General features: G+C 49.2%; 1 protein-coding gene across 2 annotated transcripts in view; it reads left to right on the top strand.

Moving 5' to 3' along the window:
• Window positions 1–19,118, top strand: part of Efcab6 (EF-hand calcium binding domain 6) — a 167,084-nt gene that overhangs the window by 94,135 nt on the left and 53,831 nt on the right. For both annotated transcript variants that reach the window (XM_057792082.1, XM_057792080.1), the window contains 7 exons: window positions 1,179–1,238; window positions 1,344–1,504; window positions 2,140–2,310; window positions 3,951–4,119; window positions 12,406–12,520; window positions 14,668–14,801; window positions 18,571–18,803. In XM_057792082.1, coding sequence (XP_057648065.1) covers window positions 1,179–1,238; window positions 1,344–1,504; window positions 2,140–2,310; window positions 3,951–4,119; window positions 12,406–12,520; window positions 14,668–14,801; window positions 18,571–18,803 — 1,043 coding nt within the window. The remainder of the gene's footprint in view (window positions 1–1,178; window positions 1,239–1,343; window positions 1,505–2,139; window positions 2,311–3,950; window positions 4,120–12,405; window positions 12,521–14,667; window positions 14,802–18,570; window positions 18,804–19,118) is intronic.

Here is a 19,118-nt window from a genome sequence, read left to right as displayed (position 1 = left end):
GGGGCAGATATTGTACCTCTTGAAACACACATCTTTTACAACAGGATTGGTGACAGCAGCAACCTGTGGTGTTGCTGTGGAAACTCAGCAGGATAAAGTGTACACTCAGAAGTGTTCCAGTTCTAAATATTCAGTCTCAGTTGTTTTGATCATTGCCTGAGTTTCTCTTGCACAAACACTGCTCACACCCTGAGCCCCTGGTTCTTCCTAACCCTGCTTGCAGGGTGAGTGGTGGAGTTTTCAGTGCCTTTCCCAACTCTGGTGTAGGACAGACCCTGGCTTAGCTCAGGTCTGTGGTGCTCAGGGCTTCTTACCCCTGGGCAGCGCAGCAACTATGCACATTTTCAAACTGAGCCAAACTGAGACAGCAAGGGACATGATCTTTGCTCGGCGTAACTGGAGCTGTGACACATATGCACACACACACAAATCTGCTGTATATATGTGCACACATACAAACCTTCCATGTATATGTGCACACATACTTAAGCCTACCATGTATATCTGTACACACACTCAAACCTGTCATATGTATGTGTATACACACTCAAACATATCATATACATGTGCACACACTCAAACCTTCCAAATATATGTGCACATATGCAATCTTGTTGTATATATGTGCACACACTCAAGCCTGTCATATATATGTGCACACACACTCAAACCTTCCATATATATGTGCACACTCTCAAGCCTATAATATATATGTGCACACACACTCAAATCCGTTATATGTATAAGAACATACACTTCCAACCCTATGATTTGTATGTAGACAAACACTTTCATTATCAAAACAGTTATATTTGAATATAAGTTATGCTTTTTAAAGTGGTACATCTACCACATGCATTTTGATGGGTTTGGATATATGCTTTTGTATATTGTACCTGACTTTACCTACAAATAAAGTCTGGTTAATGTGTTCAAGTCTGTCATCTTTCATTAAGCCATCACTAGCATTTAACACAGTGAGTTTTGCTACTTAATTTTAAAGAATGCTGTATATTCTCCTTTGTTACATGATCTTGGCATCCACTTTGTTTTCCCTTTTGGAAATTTTGCTCCAACCTGGACCAGCCAGGCAGAGCCAGCTTTCAGATCTAAGCCTGTAGCTTCCTGTTGCCCCTCAGGAAGCACTGGTACTCATAAGGTTTCTCTCGTTCACTTAGGTGAGAAAAATGTCCCCCTCTACAGAGACCAAGGCACCTCCGCCTGTGGCTTGGAATTCAGTAAGTACCACTGGCCTTCTGTTTGTGGATACCGTCCCCATGTGCTCTGAGGGTGCCTGCAGACCGGCTTCCAATGCGGTAAGTGTATTTCTCTTCCTGTGTTAGGTAGAAGAAATGGTGCTTGATGCCATCACCAGGAACCTCCAGGTCTTTTACGGCATGCTGCAGTCATATGACCTTGGCGATACAGGGACCATAGCAAGAAATAACTTCAAGAAAGTCATAAACATATTCTGCCCATATCTCTCAAATGAGCACTTTGTAAAGTAAGTTCACAGGTCCTTCCCTTCCTTCTTCTTCCCAGCCTGCTGCATGACCCCCATGGATAATATCGGTAGCAGACACTGTGTTGAGTCCTCACTGAGCAACACGCTAAGAGTTTACTTTGTGTATTTGAATCTCACCACCACCATTAAAGAGGATGGATGGAGAGGCTGTGTAACCACTGTGAGGCTCCAGGGAGTCAGGGGACACAGGCTCCATCTGGGTCTCTGGGATCGCTGGCTATTCCTATTGCTTTCTGTTTTTTAAAAAGATTTGTTTATAAGTGTAACGTGTGTCTCTGTGTATATACATGCATGTGCAAGCACAGCGCCTGTGGAAATCACAATCCTCCTGGATACCTGGCGTTGGGCTTCTTCAGTTTTAGCCTTGGTCTGAAGAGATGGCTCAGGGGGTAAGGGTACAAACTGCTCTTACAGAGGACCCAGGAACAGTTCCCAGCACCACATGTGACTCCTGCTCCAGGAGTTCCAAAGCCTCTGGTCTCACTGGGCACCCACACTTAAGTGCACAGATACACGCATAAACACATCCACCAACACATAGTTTTTGAAAAAACATCTTAATTTTAGCTTTTTTTTTTTTAAAGGGCACATTCTGATGTTTTTTTTAACTTTAGACTCTCCAGTAAGTTTCAAGACACAGCCTCAGGACGGATCCTGTACAAGAAACTTCTGTTGTCCATTGGTGTCAATATCCCGCCGCCCATCCTTCCACTTTCTGTTCCGAAGGATCAGCTAAGCGAAAAGCTGCAAAACAAGGAGCAGGGCCAGCCAGATCTTCCTGAGAGGTAAAATAAGGGCAAAGGAAAGGTGCGGTGCCTCGCTGGAGGAGGCATTCCTTGGGCACATGCAGCTGCTCGGTGTCTTCAGAGCTGTGAGCCATTAAGAAAGAATGGTGCACGGGGCGCACGTGGTGAGAGCGAGAGGCACGCTTGTCAGTAATTGAACCCACTTGCAGATTTTAGAAATGAAAGTGGGATAAACCCAGAGCTGGGGCGCTTGCCGAAGTTGTTCTGGTGTCGACAGTCTAGACTCTCACCTCCCAGACAACTTGACTGCTCTGCCCCTGCGTGCATCCACACCTCCTCTCTCACGGGAGTTAGAATCTTGGCGATAGCTTACTGTTTATTGTAAAACACACCCATTAACACAGCTAACGTCTCCTAATGTGAACAGGTGGAGCTGTTAAAACAATAGCCAGATTGAACTGTCTGAACGGTCAACCAAAACACACTCGGTGAGCTGCAAGAAAAGATATCCTGGCTTTCACTTCCTCTGGAAAAGTATTGGTTTATACTAAGGGAAAGATGCCGTCTTAACTGCTTGTTGGTAGCCTATCGTGAGCCTGCAGGAATGGCAACACCTAGGAGTCGCCATCTTGTCGTTTCTCTTTCTCAAAGCTCTTGAGCATGTGATGATGGGAATGTCTTCTAAGAGAAAGCTCAACTATCTGGCGACATGTCTCCCCAAAGCCGGGAGAAGCAACAGTGGCTGTTAAGCTGCTCACAAAGCAGCTTTTCCTAGAGGGAAGGCTGGAACTCCGCTCTGTACACCTGCCCCATCGGTGTCCTGTTATTCAGCAGGGCCTAGGAGACCGTGGAGAGCCGGGAAAGAATTAGCTTCCAGCTGCCCACCCTCTCATAATACATTTTGTGAATTGATTCTACAAGAGAAACGCAGGATAACCATGACTTCTCTGCTCTACCACAGATGGCCCGTGACCTCATTCACCTAGTTACTACCAAATGCTTTAATTTGACGTTTCCCTGTAGGCCCTGACTTTGTTTCCCTGTTTTGTGGAAGCATTTGTTTTTAATCTTCATGCAGCACTCCACTGTAGAAGTGGAGTCGTGACTGCAGGAGCGTAAAGCAGCTGGTCACGTCATAACTGCAGTCTGGAAGCAGAGAAAGGAGGATGCCAGTGTTGGCTTGCTTTCTCCTTTCCGTGCAGTCAGGACCCCAGCCCCAGCCCAGAGCACGATGCTGCCCACTTTTAGTGTGGGTCTTCCCATCTCATTTACCTTAAGTCAACAAAATCCTTTCACTGGCATCTGAGAGTCCCTCCCAGGTGGTCCTGGTAGCTCTGGGCAATTCCAGATCCTGCACAGCTGACACCACTAACCGTCACGTGCACCTGGCTGTGTGCTATTTCCACCCAGCTCCGAGTTGAGAGTCTTAGTGTGAAGACGGTCCTGGCCGGTCTTGCTGGCGTCGTCATGCCCTGGCAGCGGGACCCTCTGCACGGATACTGTGCTGCTAACCTGCAGTCCCAGCTCTGCAGGCCACAAGCCCAGAAAGGAAGCCCTGCTCTCTGATTGGGGTTAGAACTTTGATGGGGGTTATAAACCTCCTAACTATTGTGGGATACACGGTGTACAGGCATGCCATGTCAGCTGGTGGAGAACTCATTGCCTACTTGTGATTTCAGAACCCAGCCCACGAGGGACAAAACCATGGAGGCCAAGAACATGACCAAGGAAGAAGTCATCGACAGACTCAAACACTGTATCCAGCAGCAGGACCCCGTGTTCAAAGAGCAGTTTCTTAGCATCAGCAAGGAACCTGATGTGAAGATCGGCCTGGAGGACTTCCGGAAGGTAGGAACCCATGCCGTGTTGGGGGCTTCCTTCCTGACTGGGTTCATGTGTTCCACCCCACTGCCACACACACTCCATTCATTGTTGCTGCTTGTTTGTTTTGCTGTGGGGAAGAGGACTGGCAGGCAGTGAAAGAATTGAGGTAGGTGCTCATGGAACCAGCAGGTTTGTGCTGGAAGAGTCTCAGCTTGAGGGCCCTGCCTGGGCTTCAGGAGCTAATTTACACTACTGATTAAGATTCCTACAGTGAGCGCTCCAGCCAGGAGCACTTTGGCTGTTCCTCGGGAAGACATCTCGGTTAATGTGCTGTGGGGCCGCATGGACAAGCTAGAAAACAATGGAATCAATTTCCAAGAAGTCAGTACTCTCTTGCGTGCCTGCTCTTTCCTTGGTGTCTACATCCAGGCCAGGCGTCATAAACAGAGGCCCAGATCGAGAGTTCATTCCTCTGTCTTTACCCTGTGTTCCCGTTTAGAGCAGTTGCAGATAAAAGCTCTGGAAACTATGCTGTTGTCTTAGCTAGGGTTTCTGTTGCTGTGATGAAATGCCATGATGACCAAAGCAAAGATTTTATTTGGCTTACCCTTACACCATGGGCTGGGCCCTCTCCCACCAGTCACTAATTAAGAAAATGCCTTACAGCTGGATCTTATGGAAGCCTTTTTTCAGTTGAGGTTCCCCCTTCAGATGACGCTAGCTCGTAGGGAGTTGTCATGACACTATTCACTGTCAGTACAGAAGGTACTCTGGATGTCCTCTGGGTGCCTGGCCAGATACAGCATGTAGAGCAAAGGTTTCCCCGTGTGGGCTCAGGAAACGCCCTGGGGAGCAGCTGAAGCCTCCATGTTGGTGAAGGAGGTGGTGGGTGAAAGTGGGCGTGTAGCCTTAGCTCAGTGACTGGACTTCCTTTTCCCCAAAACTTCCGGATGTCCAGGTTGTCTTAATGGGGTCACCAGCTTTGTTTGTGGCTCTTTGTGCCTCATTTTGTTGGCCTAAGTCCCCCAAGACCCTTGGAAGTCTGGGCTTATTTCTCTGTGTTCCAGCCCCAGCCTTGGCCCAAGAGCAGCTGGATTTTCAGGGAAGGTAGCCACACCCAGACTGGTACAGCAGCAGCACACTGATCACTGACCCTTATCTAGGGCCAGCTGGCAGGAGGCTCAGTTTCCTAAGGATTGGGCTCCATGGGTTTTCAGAAGTTCTGCACCTTTACCAAGGTCTGCTCATTCCACAGACGGCAGAAGTGTGACGTCTGTCGGGTGTCTGTGGGTTTGTTTACTGGGTTCTTTTATGTTCTGTTAATGTTGTGTGATTCACCCTGAGGCTGTTAGTGAGATAGATTTCAAAACACAGAGATCCCTTTGTCTGTGTGACTCTGGGTACAGAGGGATGCTGCATGGCCTCAAGGCCACCTTCTTTCTGATTTGTTTTGGTGACTGTTAGGCTGGTGCTGTCTTTCCCCACCTTTGACTTTCAAACTCAGTGGGCACTTACGAGCAAGTCTCTCATGAGCACATTAACTCACTCATCATGAAGTGTGGTTGAGCATCTTACCATTTTCTCTAACCTGGACATCACATGGTTCCTTTTCTGTCTGTCCTTGCCATCATTAGGTTATTCAGCTACTTCCATGGTTAAGTGTTCCCCGGTATCCCATTACGAGATGACTCTTTTTCATTCCAGTTGTAAAGCCTATGCTAGAGACTGCAGCTCACTGCTTGCACCCCCATAGAAGTGCAGGGAGCTTTAGTACTTGAACCAAACTCCTAGAAAGAAGCCGTGTCTGCAGAGACTGGCTGGCTGACTAGAATTCTAGCACTATGGAGAGACTGGAATGGTGTGGGTCCGGAGGCTAACGACCTTATCTTGGGCTAGTTCTAGCCCCCTGGCAATCCATTCCTTGCCCACCTCTGTGTGGAACTAATATCTCATGACAAATAGATTAAAACTTGTGGAAACAATTGACTCAGCAGATGACCAGCTTCTACCAAAAGCTAAGAGTCACGAGTCATCTTGAGCAAATAGAAGGGCTCCCCACATCTCATTGCACCCACCTCTCTGGTGTACCCACCAATGTATTTTAAAGTTGCCTGGATTTATGACTTTCTTCTGTAAAATTATAGAAACTTCATGAAACTGCCTCCCTGTAGAAACATGAATTTGGGGTGACCTAAGTCAATATTCCCAGGTCATGGTCACTCAGAATGGCTCCAGAATAAACTCTTATTCCTTTAAGATAAGAACTATGGGTTTTGTGTCAACGGCACTTTATCATCTCTTTTGTGGTACTGTTTGCCACATGCTTCAGTTTTAAATATAATTGACAATTCCATGAGACATTTCTTTCGTGCTGAAATTAACCCGGCCTAGCAACCTGACCTTACATATTTGTCCTAGCTGTCCATGTGTCTGTCACAATATCCTCCTTTCCCTCCTCCTTCTCTTCCTCTTTGCTTGAAACTGGACTCATTTTCTTCATCCTGCCTAAAGCTCTCCCTTTTACATCATATAGTGAGCGTCACTGGTCGCTCATTTTGGTTCCTGGTGTCTTAGAGTTCCTTAGTTCTCTACTTAAGGTCCTTCATCCAGACTGCACCCTAAACTTAGCTACCCCCCCCCAAGGCTCCTCTGAGCTGTGATAATTCTCCAGGCTTTCCTTACCTTATTATTATTATTTCCATTGTTTTTTAGGACCATGACTAATTTTTGAGGATTCCTTCCTGATCAGGATTAATTTTAAATAAATAGTTGTGTGTGTATGCATGTGCATGTGCCTATGTGTGTGTGCGCGCGCATTCCAGTTTTGGTGGAAGGCCCGAGTTTGCAAGTTTAAGAAACTTCGAAGATCCAGATTAGGATAAATACAAAACCAGAGACAAGATGCTAAAAGCCCAGATCAGAGAGCAGGAGAGCAGTGCAAGCCATGCTCCAAGTGGCCACCCAACTATCAGCAGGGATGACAGCTGGAGGACGTGGTGAGAGTGGGCACACACTCAGAGCCACGTCAGCTTGGAACTGTGTGTCCAGTCTCCCTTGAAGAGTGGAGACAAATGGATGTCTTCAGCCTAGCGGGGCAAAACAAAAGGAAGGCAAGCCTAAGGTAGCTCACTGCAGGTCCATCTTCAGTACCAGCCATGCAGCAGGAAGTTCCCAGACTCAAGGAATGAGATGCTGTGAAGACTCAGATGCCCGCTGTGAGGGATAAAGAGCAGGAGATGCCCATGGTTAAAGCACTTGCCATGAAGGCGTGAGCACTGGAATTCACATGCCCAAATCTCACCAGAATGCTGTGGGGGCACAGCAGCCTGTGATTTCTGCCTTGGCAGGGGCAGGTAAATCTCTGTGAGCTCAAGGCCAGCATCATCTACAGAGTGAGTTCCAGGACAGCCAAGACAGCCAAGACTATACAGAGAAATCTTGTTTGAGGGGTGAGGGTGGAGAGATGGCTCAGAGGTTAAGAGCACTGGCTGCTCATCCAGAGGTCCTGAGTTCAATTCCCAGCAACCACATGGTGACTTGCAACCATCTGTAATGAGATCTGGCGCCCTCTTCTGGCCTGCAGGGATACATGGAGGCAGAACACTGCATTTATAATTGTTGTGCCCAGATTATGACCCCCATAGAGAGACCATCAGAGAGGCTCAGACTGTAATAAGCAAGGTTTAATCAGCATAATACAAACATGTTTGGAACCCCTATCTACTAACCCCGTTATAGTGAGGTAGAGAGAGGAGTTGTATCTCCTGTGGGGTAGCCTTTTAAAGGCATAACTACAAAGAGGCTTTTTAAAGCTGCTTTGGCATGGGTGCAAGAACTTTTGCTCCCTCCCATTCTGCTAAGTCAGCTTTCTCCTTGTTCTTAGAGCAAGGCCACTGTTCCTGAGTTAGGCCATCTTTATCAGCCTGTACCAGGTGGCTGGCTGGGCTGAGCTAAGTGACCTTGTGCTTGAAATCTCCCAGGTGGGAGAGGGGAAGGCCACTATCTTCCTGGGAAAACATTCTGTTAGGAAATTTTTTTTCTCGCCCCTTTGAGAATTAGAGGTGAGGATCCTACAATAATAAATAAATATATCTTAAAAAGAAATAAAAGGAATTGAGCATACTTCCCAGTACCAGCCTCACACTCGGCATGTGTGCACACACGTGCACACGCACATGGAACTGGAGAGCGGTGACTAAATGTGGAAGACCACTTTTAATTCACGGAACACACGGGAGTGTGTGAGATTAAAAACTACAGCCTTGCCTTGGAAAGTTTACTATGTGTGAAAATAGAAACAAACCACAGCATAGCAGAAAGGCCAGCAGGGGCCCCAACGGCTTCCAGGATTCTGTCTTGGGGGAGGGGTGATGTGATGCGAGGTTCTCTAGCTCAACAGTTCTCAACCTTTCTTATACTGTAACCCATTAATTTAATCCCTCACGTTATGGTGAGCCCAACCATAAAATTATTTTCATTGCTACTTCATAACTGTAATTTTGCTACTGTTATGAATCATAATGTAAATACCTGTGTTTTCTGATGATCTTAGGTGACCCCTGTCATTTGTCATTTAGGGTCATTTGATCCTAAAGGGGTCGTGACCCCTAGGCTGAGAACAGCTGCTCTAGATGGACTGTGCAGTGTTGTAACCCCAAGGGAAAACACTGAGAACATGATACAAAGGTGAAGCAAGCTTGCTACATATGTGGATGTGTCCACTCTGACCCAAGCAAAAAGGCCTGGGTCCCCTCAGCCATTGTCATTGGGCACCTGCCACTCAGAGCACCAAAAGCCCTGCAAAACTTCAACAAGTTATCAGGGCCCCAAGGAAGGCTTTCTCTGTAATGAAGTCTGTCCCAGGCAGAGACAATAGAGGTGATCATTTGAAACATTACTATTGTCAGACAGGGGCTGGCAAGATAGCCCAATTGGTAAAGCACTTGTGTTGCGAACACAAGGGCCTGAGTTTGATTCCTAGAACCCATGAGAAAAGAGAAAAAACATGGCGGCACTCTTGGAATCCCAGTATTGGTGAGGTAGATATACATAAGTCCCCGGGACTCACTGGCTAGCCAGTCAACCCTACTTGGTTAACAAAACTAAAAGCATATATACACACACATACACACACACATGCATGCATGCACATACACATGCATGCATGCAGATGCGACCAAGGAGAGAAGGAAGAGATTCAATACCAGTTTGTCACTCTTCACTCTTCAGTGGGTTTTCAGGAGCATGTCTCCCAGAGAAGCCAGGGTTTAGCTGGATAAATTTCAGTCTGTTCGCCAGGCTGTGGCTAAGGCCCACTGCCTGTGAGTTGCCGGCAGGTATTAAGGATAAGTCTTCTGGATTGGCTGCTGTGTTCATTGAGACAGGTGCAAGGGTACCTTGGGGGTGTTCAGCGTTTCTCTGAAACGAGAGCATGCTTGCTCCATGGTGCTCCGCGGCCCTGGGGAGCGGCCCACCCAGCCCAGTGGACAGGCTGCTTGAGGCTCCCCAGTTCTTCACAACCCTCCAGGCTGGGAAACATTTGCCTGCAGACATTTTCTTCCTCTCTGCTGCATATGTTTTGGTGAAAGGACTAAGTGGGAGGACTTGGCGATGAATAATTCATGTGTGATTGTTTTCAAAATAGGAAGTTAGTTTTTTCAAAGTGAGTAACCCATCTATTCATTCCTGAGACCCATTGCCTCTGGGTGCTTCTGTGTGGGCCGCAGCTTTCTATCTAAACGGTTGTCGCACCCCATGCTGCAGCAGGCTCCTCCATGCTGCGGGGCCTGGGAACACAGGCAAAGGATGGCGCAGATGGTGTGGGATTCCCAGTCAAAGGGTGGCCTTGGAATTGAGCATCTCTTCTCAGTTACCGCACAACCCCTAGTTCTGCAGTCAGCACACTGTGGTCTGTTCACTGTACACACGCACGCACACACACAACCGAGACTAGGCCCCACAAACCAAGAAGGATATATCAGCCATTTTCCCTGTGTTCACCTCCAGCTCCCTGCATCCTCTTCCCGCACACCTGAAAGGATGGACGAGTCCTGGATAAAGTGTGGCCTGTTCTGTGCGCGGAGCAACTTCTAGACTGTTCAAGTCATTCAAAGTCTGCCGCCAGTGGGGAGGAAGTGCCTGGAAACTCTACACTGCCCAGTCAGGGAGGGAGGAAGTGCCTGGAAACTCTACACTGCCCAGTCAGGGAGAGAGGAGAAAGGCTTTTTGAAGCCTCCAGGGAAGATGGGGGCACCTGAGAAAGGACCTTTTCATATCCCTAGTGGCCTCCTGCACCCACACATTTGGTGGGGTCACAAGATATTTGCCAAGACTTCAGTTACCCTTCCCTGTGTGACCAGTTAGGACTGGTGAAAGGACCCCCGAATTCCACAGCAGGCAGCTCCCTCTTCCCCTGGGAAGAGTCCACTTTTCACTCCCCATTGTTCTCCCCCATGAGGAGGTTTGTGAGCAGAACCAGGTTTGAGCCCCAGCCTTACCGCTTCCAGGTCAGGTGACCAGGGCAAGTCAGTAGCCTCTGTTTCCAGATCTTTGTACAAGGATTCTGAGAGGTCCTTTCTCTGAGCCTCTGATGGGGCGAAATGGAGGGCGCTCAGCACAGCACATGGCTTGCAGTTAGTGAGGGTGGTCGATGGGATCCAGTCCTGTCTTAGGCCTGTCCTCTAGACTTTCTGCTCTGGGCTGTGTGTAACACCAGAACCATCTGGCAGTGTCGACTTACTCCACGTCTCCCCCATGCAGTGTGATCCTCAGAACAGGAGGGCACCAGTGCCGTGCTCCCAAGATATGTCTTTTCAATGCCAAGGCTCAATCCAAGCTAAGGGAGCCGTGGAAGCAGGCTCAGTGGGCCACATAGGAACATTCACATGATGATATTCCATAGAGCCTGGAAGCTAGTGTCCCCTAGAGTACCTGCCTCCTCCTGATGTCCCATGCCAGCTGCTCCTGAGAAGGCAAGGCCCCTAGGAACACAGCTGGCTACGCTGATGGCTGTGTCATGGCACCTCACGAACTCTTTCCCTGTACTGACCAGTGTAGGGTACCATGGAGAGGTCAGCACTGACTGTATTGTGCCCAGCTAGAGCCCCTGGACCTTCCTGAGATGAATTCCTTTCCTTCCTCCCTCCCTCCTTCCTTCTTTCCTTTTTTTTTAAAATTTTAATTGTAATTTTTTTATTTTTCAAGACAGGGTTTCTCTGTGTAGCTTTAGAACCTGTCCTGGAACACTCTCTGTAGACCAGGCTGGGCCCAAACTCACAGAGATCTGCCTGCCTTTGCCTCCCAAGTTCTGGGATTAAAGGTGTGTGCTGCCACTGTCAGGCTTCTGGGAGTGAATTTCAATAAACATGCCACCAGGGATGGCTTCCCCGGGCTAGTCACACATCCATTATCCCACTAACCTGCTGTGCAGACACACCACCTCTTCCTACAGCCTTGCACACTCAGCCCCCCACAAGCTGTCTCTGTGCCCAGTGAGTTCAGCCATCCTGCTAGCTGCACAGCCAGTTCTCTTCTGAGCCTGGAAACTGCAGCCGTTGGGAAGGTCTCCACTTTCAGACTGTGAATGCTGGGTGAACAGAAAGAGCTGTGTCTTCTGTCCCCTGCACTGACCCCCAAACCCCTCTGTGGGAGGATTGTCCCTGTCTACCTACTGACCCATCGTCTTACCCACAGCAGCTCAGCCAGTCAGTGTCCCCTAGGGAGGTGGCTTTGGGACAACTCTGCCCCAGTGCTTGCTACACAAGGACACGTGTTTGCTCATTTGTTCCCCACACCATATACACAACCAGAATAGGAGGGGGGGGTGTTGGAGTGAAGGGTCCAGAAACCACCTTTTGCAAGTGGACTCACACAAGAGAGAGGCAAAATGAAGCCTACGGGTGCCCTCTCATCAGAGAGCCACACAGCTCCCTTCTGTGGATCTTGATGGAACTTGAGGGACAATCTTATCTTCCCTCCCGAAACTGCCTTTATTGCGCCTTGGACTCCTGGAAAATATGCAAATAAAAAGCTAGCTTACGGGACCCAGAAGTCACTTGAGAGACAAAAGAGAGCTGGGCACCTTGTCTGGCAGGGCATTGGCAAAGAGCAGCTGAGCTGGCTGTGTCTGGGTGTCATACTGCCTGTGCCCTTTGTTTACTCACAAGCCCCACAAGCAGGCCTTTGCCCACCCTTGGCAGCCATGGGCGGGGTAAGAGGACAGGTAATAATGGCCGCTGGAGCCTGTGGAGGAGCAGGGGAGGGGGTCAGACACCCTAATGCCTCTCTCCCTCCTGCTCTCCTCCCTGCTAGGTCCTAGAGGAAAGCGGAATGCCTATGAATGACAACCAATATGCAATGCTGGCCTCCAAGATAGGCTACAAGAAGGAAGGCATGAGCTACCAGGACTTCACCTCAGGATTTGAAGGTAGCTAGCCGGCAGGTGCTCGTGTGTCTTGCTGCGGTGGGGCCAGATGGCACCAAGCTCTTTCCTGGCAGTGCTGTGCCACTGACCATGCTGACCATGGGACAGCAACCTCGGCTGAGAGGCGGAAGCCTTCTCGGCCTAACCTTATCTGTGTTTCAGTCATTTCACCAAGTTAAGAGAGAACTTTAGGAGCAGACTACAAGCTTAGGTGGTCCTGAGAGTGCTTCCCCAGACCCTCCTCACCACCTTTAAGACTTTCCTCCATAAAAAGATGCTATCTGGGGGCTGGGAATGTAGCTCAAAAGTATTCTGGCCTGGCATTCACAAGGCTTGGTTTCAAACCAACAATGCTGAGGAAAATAAACGCACACACATAAAATCAAAAGATGGTTATATGTAATTCGCAATGCCACCCACAGCTGAGTGTTGTTCCTCCCTCTTCACAGGTGGGGTACAGACATTCCAGAGTTGGTTATATATCTGAGACCATCTAGGCATGTCCTGCCCCAACCCTAACGGCCCGTAAAAAGTTGGGAACCAGATTTTGTGTCATGAGATAAGGCAGAGCTGAGTCACCTCCTTGGCCACCTGTGCCTCTTGCTCCTTGGCAGTTGAGGGCAAATGGTATAGTCTTGAGAGAGCAGGGAAAGCTGGACCTTTGACCCTTTTAAGGTCCCAGGACATTCCTGCCTCCAGTTGCCTACCACAGCTACTAAGTTCGTGTGTGGTTCATGTTCCTGTGAAGGAGTGTACTTCTCATTGCCGCAGAAAACATGTGGGGTAGCTGACTGGGCAGCTCTAGTGACCCTGGGCACTCTCTTCCCCTGCCCTGGCTTTGAGGGGTGATGTCATTGCCTTGGAGAGTGTGTCCCAGGCAGAATCCCTACTTACACAAGAAGAGATCCTACTCCTGGTAGGGTGGGGCGGGGGAAGGTACTAGGTAGCAGGGACAATAGGAACAGCTTAAAATGCTCTCACCTTCTGTCTGACTTGACGTTCAGGAAGGGAAAGTTATGTGCTAGTGACCTTAGGAAGGCACACACATGTACATGTATGAGTTTGTGTATGTTTGTGTGTGTCTGAGTGTGTGTGTGTATACATGCACACACATGTTAGAGGTGGTCACTGTGGAGGGATCAGATCATGTCATCTGCCGAAAAATAGCAAGCCCCTACTATGAGGTGGAGAAAGAAGTTAGGGAGCCCTAACCCCACCCTGCAACCTCCCAAAGACCCCACATGTTACTGCAGCCATGTCCTCGAATGTGTAGTAGGAAGGCCTCTCCTGGTGGGCATGGGCTGAGTGAGGAGGCTGCAATTGGCCATCAGGCTCCAGAAGTTCTAGCCATACAATCCAGAGTGCTGCCTGGAGCAGCCAGGGACCATGTGAGCCCCATTGCTAGCACACCATACACTTCCTTGCACTGAAAGGGGGCGTGAAAATCTAGTTCTTCATGTAGTTAGAAGGATGTAACTCTGGAACCCCTCCCCCGTGTTGCTCTGTCATCCTTGTGGGATAGGTAAGGAGGCCTCTTTGCAAGGGGCCTGTCCATGGTGATGAGGTCAGCTCGGAACCCGAGCACCCACACAGTGCCACTCCACCACAACCACACAAGTGCCACGTGCTCACCATATGCCGTTAGCTCTGCTAAGTGCTCCCTGCGCAGAATCCCCAATAGTCCAAGACTGTGAACTCTGTGAAGTTGCCCTGGCATGATGTCACTAATGATGTCCCCTGGCAAGGATACAGTGGTAAGGAAAGCCTGCTGAATTAATGAGCAGGGACCAAATTTTATATCCTGTCTTTAGGACATGAGTCTAGAGAGAGGGGGAAAAAGAAGCAGAAGCCCTCCTCTGGCCCTGGGAATCAGGAGCTGCACCAAGGAAGGACAGAATCATGGGACAGGTTACACACTAAGGTCATGTGCCATATGTCCTCATGGTGTAGAAACCACACTTCCTTTGAGATAAGAGCCTTTCTAAGACATGTTGGGGGGGTAAAGAAGGTCGTACTGCCAATAACAGTGCTCTGCTGGGACCATGGGACGCCATGCCACGAGGGGTCTTACTCAACCAGGCTTCTGAAGGGAAGCATACACAGGGGTGGGCACAGAGCTCATGGACGCCCCCCACTTGTTATCCTTTCAGACACTAAGCCGACTGGACAGGAAACTAATCCACTGCAGCCACGCGCTGCCTCAAAAACAAACCTGGATGAACACTTCATGCCGGCTGAAGAATGCCAGAGACTCTTCACGAAGAAGCTGAAGGAGTTGTTCCGGGTAACTTGTGATCCTCTATTTCATAGTTTCTGTAAGGCTCCGCCCTGCTCACACCCCACCCCAGTGGCTCCAGGGGACACACAGGGGCTGGCTGGGGTGGGATCGGCAGCCTAACTGTGAGGCCCCACTCTGCTGAAATGCCCAGTCGACACTGATCGTAGAAATCAGGAGCCCCTCTTCTCAGGGGGCGTGGCCACACATGGGACAGTGGACGCAGGGTCCTTTACACACCCATTTGCACTTATTCACTCACCAAACAAATGTTGCATGCTCACTGCATGCCGGAGTCTGTACCACATGTGTGAGTACCCTGCCTGGAGTCTTCTCTTGCCCAAGACACAGACAGTGAGTGACAACTCATAGACACTGTGACTGGCTGCTGAGGGGATCTTGGTAGAGTACCGTGGGACAGCAAGGCAGAGCCCTTTAAGGTGGACCATCCAGAGGAGGAAGGGGCCCCTGCCCCAACTCTGAAGCCCAAATCAAATGCTCAATCATCAACCTGAGCTTGACCTTCAACCTGATCACCTGACTGGCAGGGACAGCGTACCAGCATACCAGTGGCTGTGTCTCTGCAGGTCCAGGCTTCTGCTCCTTCATCCCATTCCTTTATACAAAGAGCAGAATGAAGCAGAACCACAGGAAGATGGCATGTTACCTTTCCACACTCCGTTTTCCACTTCATGGTCTGCATCTAACCTTGCAGGTGCTCCATCCACACTTGGCTCTGCTCAGTCACACCCACTTCACTCCGGCTCTTTGCTCTGGTTCTGCTCTGGCATGGCCCCCATCTTTTTTTTTTTTTTTTAAATCTTTTAATTATTTTTTAACTACACAGTGTTCCACCTGCATGTACAGATGCAGGCCAGAAGAGGGCGCCACATTTCATTACAGATGGTTGTGAGCCACCATGTGGTTGCTGGGAATTGAACTCAGGACCTCTGGAAGAGCAGTCAGTGCTATTAACCTCTGAGCCATCTCTCCAGCCCCATGGCCCCCATCTTGTTTGCATTTTCTGTTCCCTTCTTGGGCAACCTGTCCTCTCTGTTGGGACAACTTTGGCCACCTCATCTTCCTTTCTGTTGTCCGTAAGCCCTGACATGAGCCCTGCAGATCAGTTGGCCCTCAGGGCACCCAGCCTGCATGCTGTTGTAAGCAGCTTGGTCCAGAATCCCCAGCATTCCTTTACCACCCGCCACAGTACCCCCAGTGACTGCCACCTGCTTGCAGCACAGAGTGAGCAGTGCTTCGTTGGTGAATATGTGAGCCTTCACATGGTGTGCCAGGTGCTGAACACATGTATTTGTCTTTATTGAGGAAGCCGACGGTCAGAGATGGAGAGAAACTTACCCAAAGTCCAACATCTGTGGAAAGTAATAGCTAGGAACTGGAGTGTATCTGTTCAGATGCAAGGCCTGTGTGTTGATACCTAGGGTTGTCACGCTGTAGTGGGGGCACTGATGAGATGAGGAGTGACCGAAGTTTATAAACTTGTGGGAATTACAGGCACCAGGTCCTCAGTTGTGCCAGTAGCACAGCACTGAAGGCTGGTGGAACACTGGTCTCACTCTTGGCTGCTGGTTGTGTGTCACACTGGAGTGCCATTACCTGCTTCCCGTCTTTCCTCCCCAGCACTATGAGAGGACCATATGTCAAAGGCTGTGCTTCTGCTGCATCTGACAGGTACCCAGAGCATACTCTTAGCCTCATTTATCCAACAAGCTTTATCACATATGGCTGTGGGACATTGCTCTGGGAACTGGCGCTTGAGCCAGACAGATGGGAGTGCAAGTATTGTGCTTGTGAGTCAACCTGCAGGCAGAGGCAAGGAGTGAGACAGACACAGCTTTGCAGACACTGTGGCTGTGGAGGAAGGGCTCACTGACATGGCCCGAGGCAGCCTTGGGCGTCTGAGAGCAGCAGGGGGAAGGTGGAAAGGGATGGAGTTCATACGTTAAGCCGTCTATAAGGGAGACACGGAGCATGGAATGGGCAGCATGAATGGCCAGGGCACAGGGATAACCTGATGTAGATGACACGGTAGCCAGGATTCTGTTAGATTCTTGAGGGATCCGGGCTTTAGGTGGGATTGAGGCAAGCGTGAAGGGCAGTCTCGAGGTACAGGGAACAAGTGGGATGTGTGACACATTCTAGAGCCATGAAAGGGAGGACTTGGGGCTCTGAGGATGTGGTCAGAGTAGTTAATAAGAACAAGCTACTGTCTGCCGAGACGAGAAGCCTGTGAGGATTAGTAAGAGGCTTGCCTTTGGCCTTGTTCATTCTGAACATCCTAGCTTCTCGAGTATGAGAAACTCAAGAGCCAGACTTAGAGGGAAGCAATGAACAATGGGTCTGTAGCCTCACTGAGCACTTCACCCAGGACCCCCTCTCCTCTGGATGGCAGTGACTCTGAGGCAGAGCCAGAGGCATCTAAACAATCCCCACGGTGTTCAGCACAGTGATTGCACATAGTAATGTTTGGTGAGTGAATCAGTGAACAAACTCAGAACTTTCCACGAAATCCCAGAGCATTTAATTAGACACTAACATGGAACAAGCCAACTCAATGTTCTGAACAACTCCTACTGGGGAGCTGTAGAATGAGGGGATCCAGGTGGTGCCTCTAGGACACCAGACAGGTTCCCAGGGAAGAGCTGTGTGAGGGACCCACAGACACAAGGGTACTAAAACTATGTCAACAGCGTACAAGCCAGAGTACAATGCACGTTGTGGCCATAAGGTGGGTGTTGGTCCAGAAAGAGACTCAGAATTTCTGTCTGACTTTAGGCAACAAACATAGTGGCAAACAGAATTTTAGGACACTCACAAAACATGCCAAGTGGCCTCTACAGTGTGGCACATTCTTGTTGACAGAAGGCTACTCGTTCATTTCCCAGCCACCCAGACCTGAAATAACCACACAGAAACTATATTAAGTAAATCACTGTTTAGCCTATTAGCTCTTGCTTCTTATTGAGTAGCTCTTACATCTTAACCCATTTCTATTAATCTGTGTATCGCCATGTGACCGTGCCTTACCGGCAAGGTTCCAGTGTATCTGTCTCCTGTAGGTGGCCTGCCTGCTTTCTTCCAGCATTCAGTTTAATTTTCTCATCTAACTCTATTCTGTACTATCATGGGCCAAAGAAGCTTCTTTATTCATTAACCAATAAAAGCAACACATATACAGAAGGACTTCCCACACCACATTCCTTAGCAATTTTATAGATGAAGAAACAAAAGGTGTCAAGGTCAGATGCCTGGCCCAAAGTGACACTGGCACTAAGAGGGTGTGACAAGTCTGTGGGAGGTGCCAGCACTCAAGTTCCCAGTGACCCTTGAACCTGTTTCTTCATGTGCAAAATTGGAATCAAGGAGCCTCTGGGCAGTACCATGGACAGAGCAATGGGTCCCTTTCCCTGCTTTCCAGACAGAAGGCATGGGGCATGTGGCTCCTGGGTGTGAAACCTGGCATAGAATTTGCTTATCTGGAAAGAGAAGTGGCCAGACATTCCAAACACTCCAGGAAGCAGGGAGAGCTTTAAATTTCTAGGAAGTCCTACCTGCTTTCCTCAGTCCATACACAGGCAAGGGACACGCAGGTGTCCCACGCTGTCAGCACTCTCCAGCTCAGGTTCTCACTCCCAAGAGAGGCATTCAGGGCCAGGAAGCTAGGAGTGGTGGGGTCGCTGTGTGTCTCTGCAGGGGGTGGCTGTGATGGCTAGTAGGCATGGAGGGAAGTGTGTTGACGTGTGCATTTTGTTTCTAGGACCCCTACTCTGCCTTCTTTAAAATAGACACTGACAGGGATGGCATAATCAACATGCATGATCTTCACAGATTGCTACAGCAGCTACAGCTCAACATGAAGGACTGCGAGTATGAGCGCTTCCTCAGCCTCCTGGGCTTGAGACTTAGTGTCACCCTAAACTTCCGAGAGTTTCAGAACCTGTGTGAGAAGAGACCCTGGAGAGCAGATGAGGCCCCTCAGAGGCTCATTAGGTAAGAAGGTGATGTCAGAGCCATCGGTGTGGTCAGAACTGTCGGTGTGTGCCAGCCTCACCATCTGGAAGGCCAGGGGTTCTGCTGCAGCCACAGTGGGACACAAAATTGACTCTGGAGCCATCTGTTTTTTTTTCTTCTGAGTTTAAGAAAACACACACATGCACACACACACATACATGCACATGTGTACACACACACACACCACATGGCAGGTGTAACAAATAAGACACACAAAGTTCACTATTGGGTGTGACCTCATAACTCACTGCTTATTTTTCCAGGCTTTTTCTCGTGTGTGTAAATGCAGACACG

The sequence above is a fragment of the Chionomys nivalis genome, chromosome 17 (assembly GCF_950005125.1).
Source record: "Chionomys nivalis chromosome 17, mChiNiv1.1, whole genome shotgun sequence".
Lineage (NCBI taxonomy): Eukaryota > Metazoa > Chordata > Mammalia > Rodentia > Cricetidae > Chionomys > Chionomys nivalis.
This window is presented reverse-complemented; position numbering and strand designations above follow the sequence as displayed.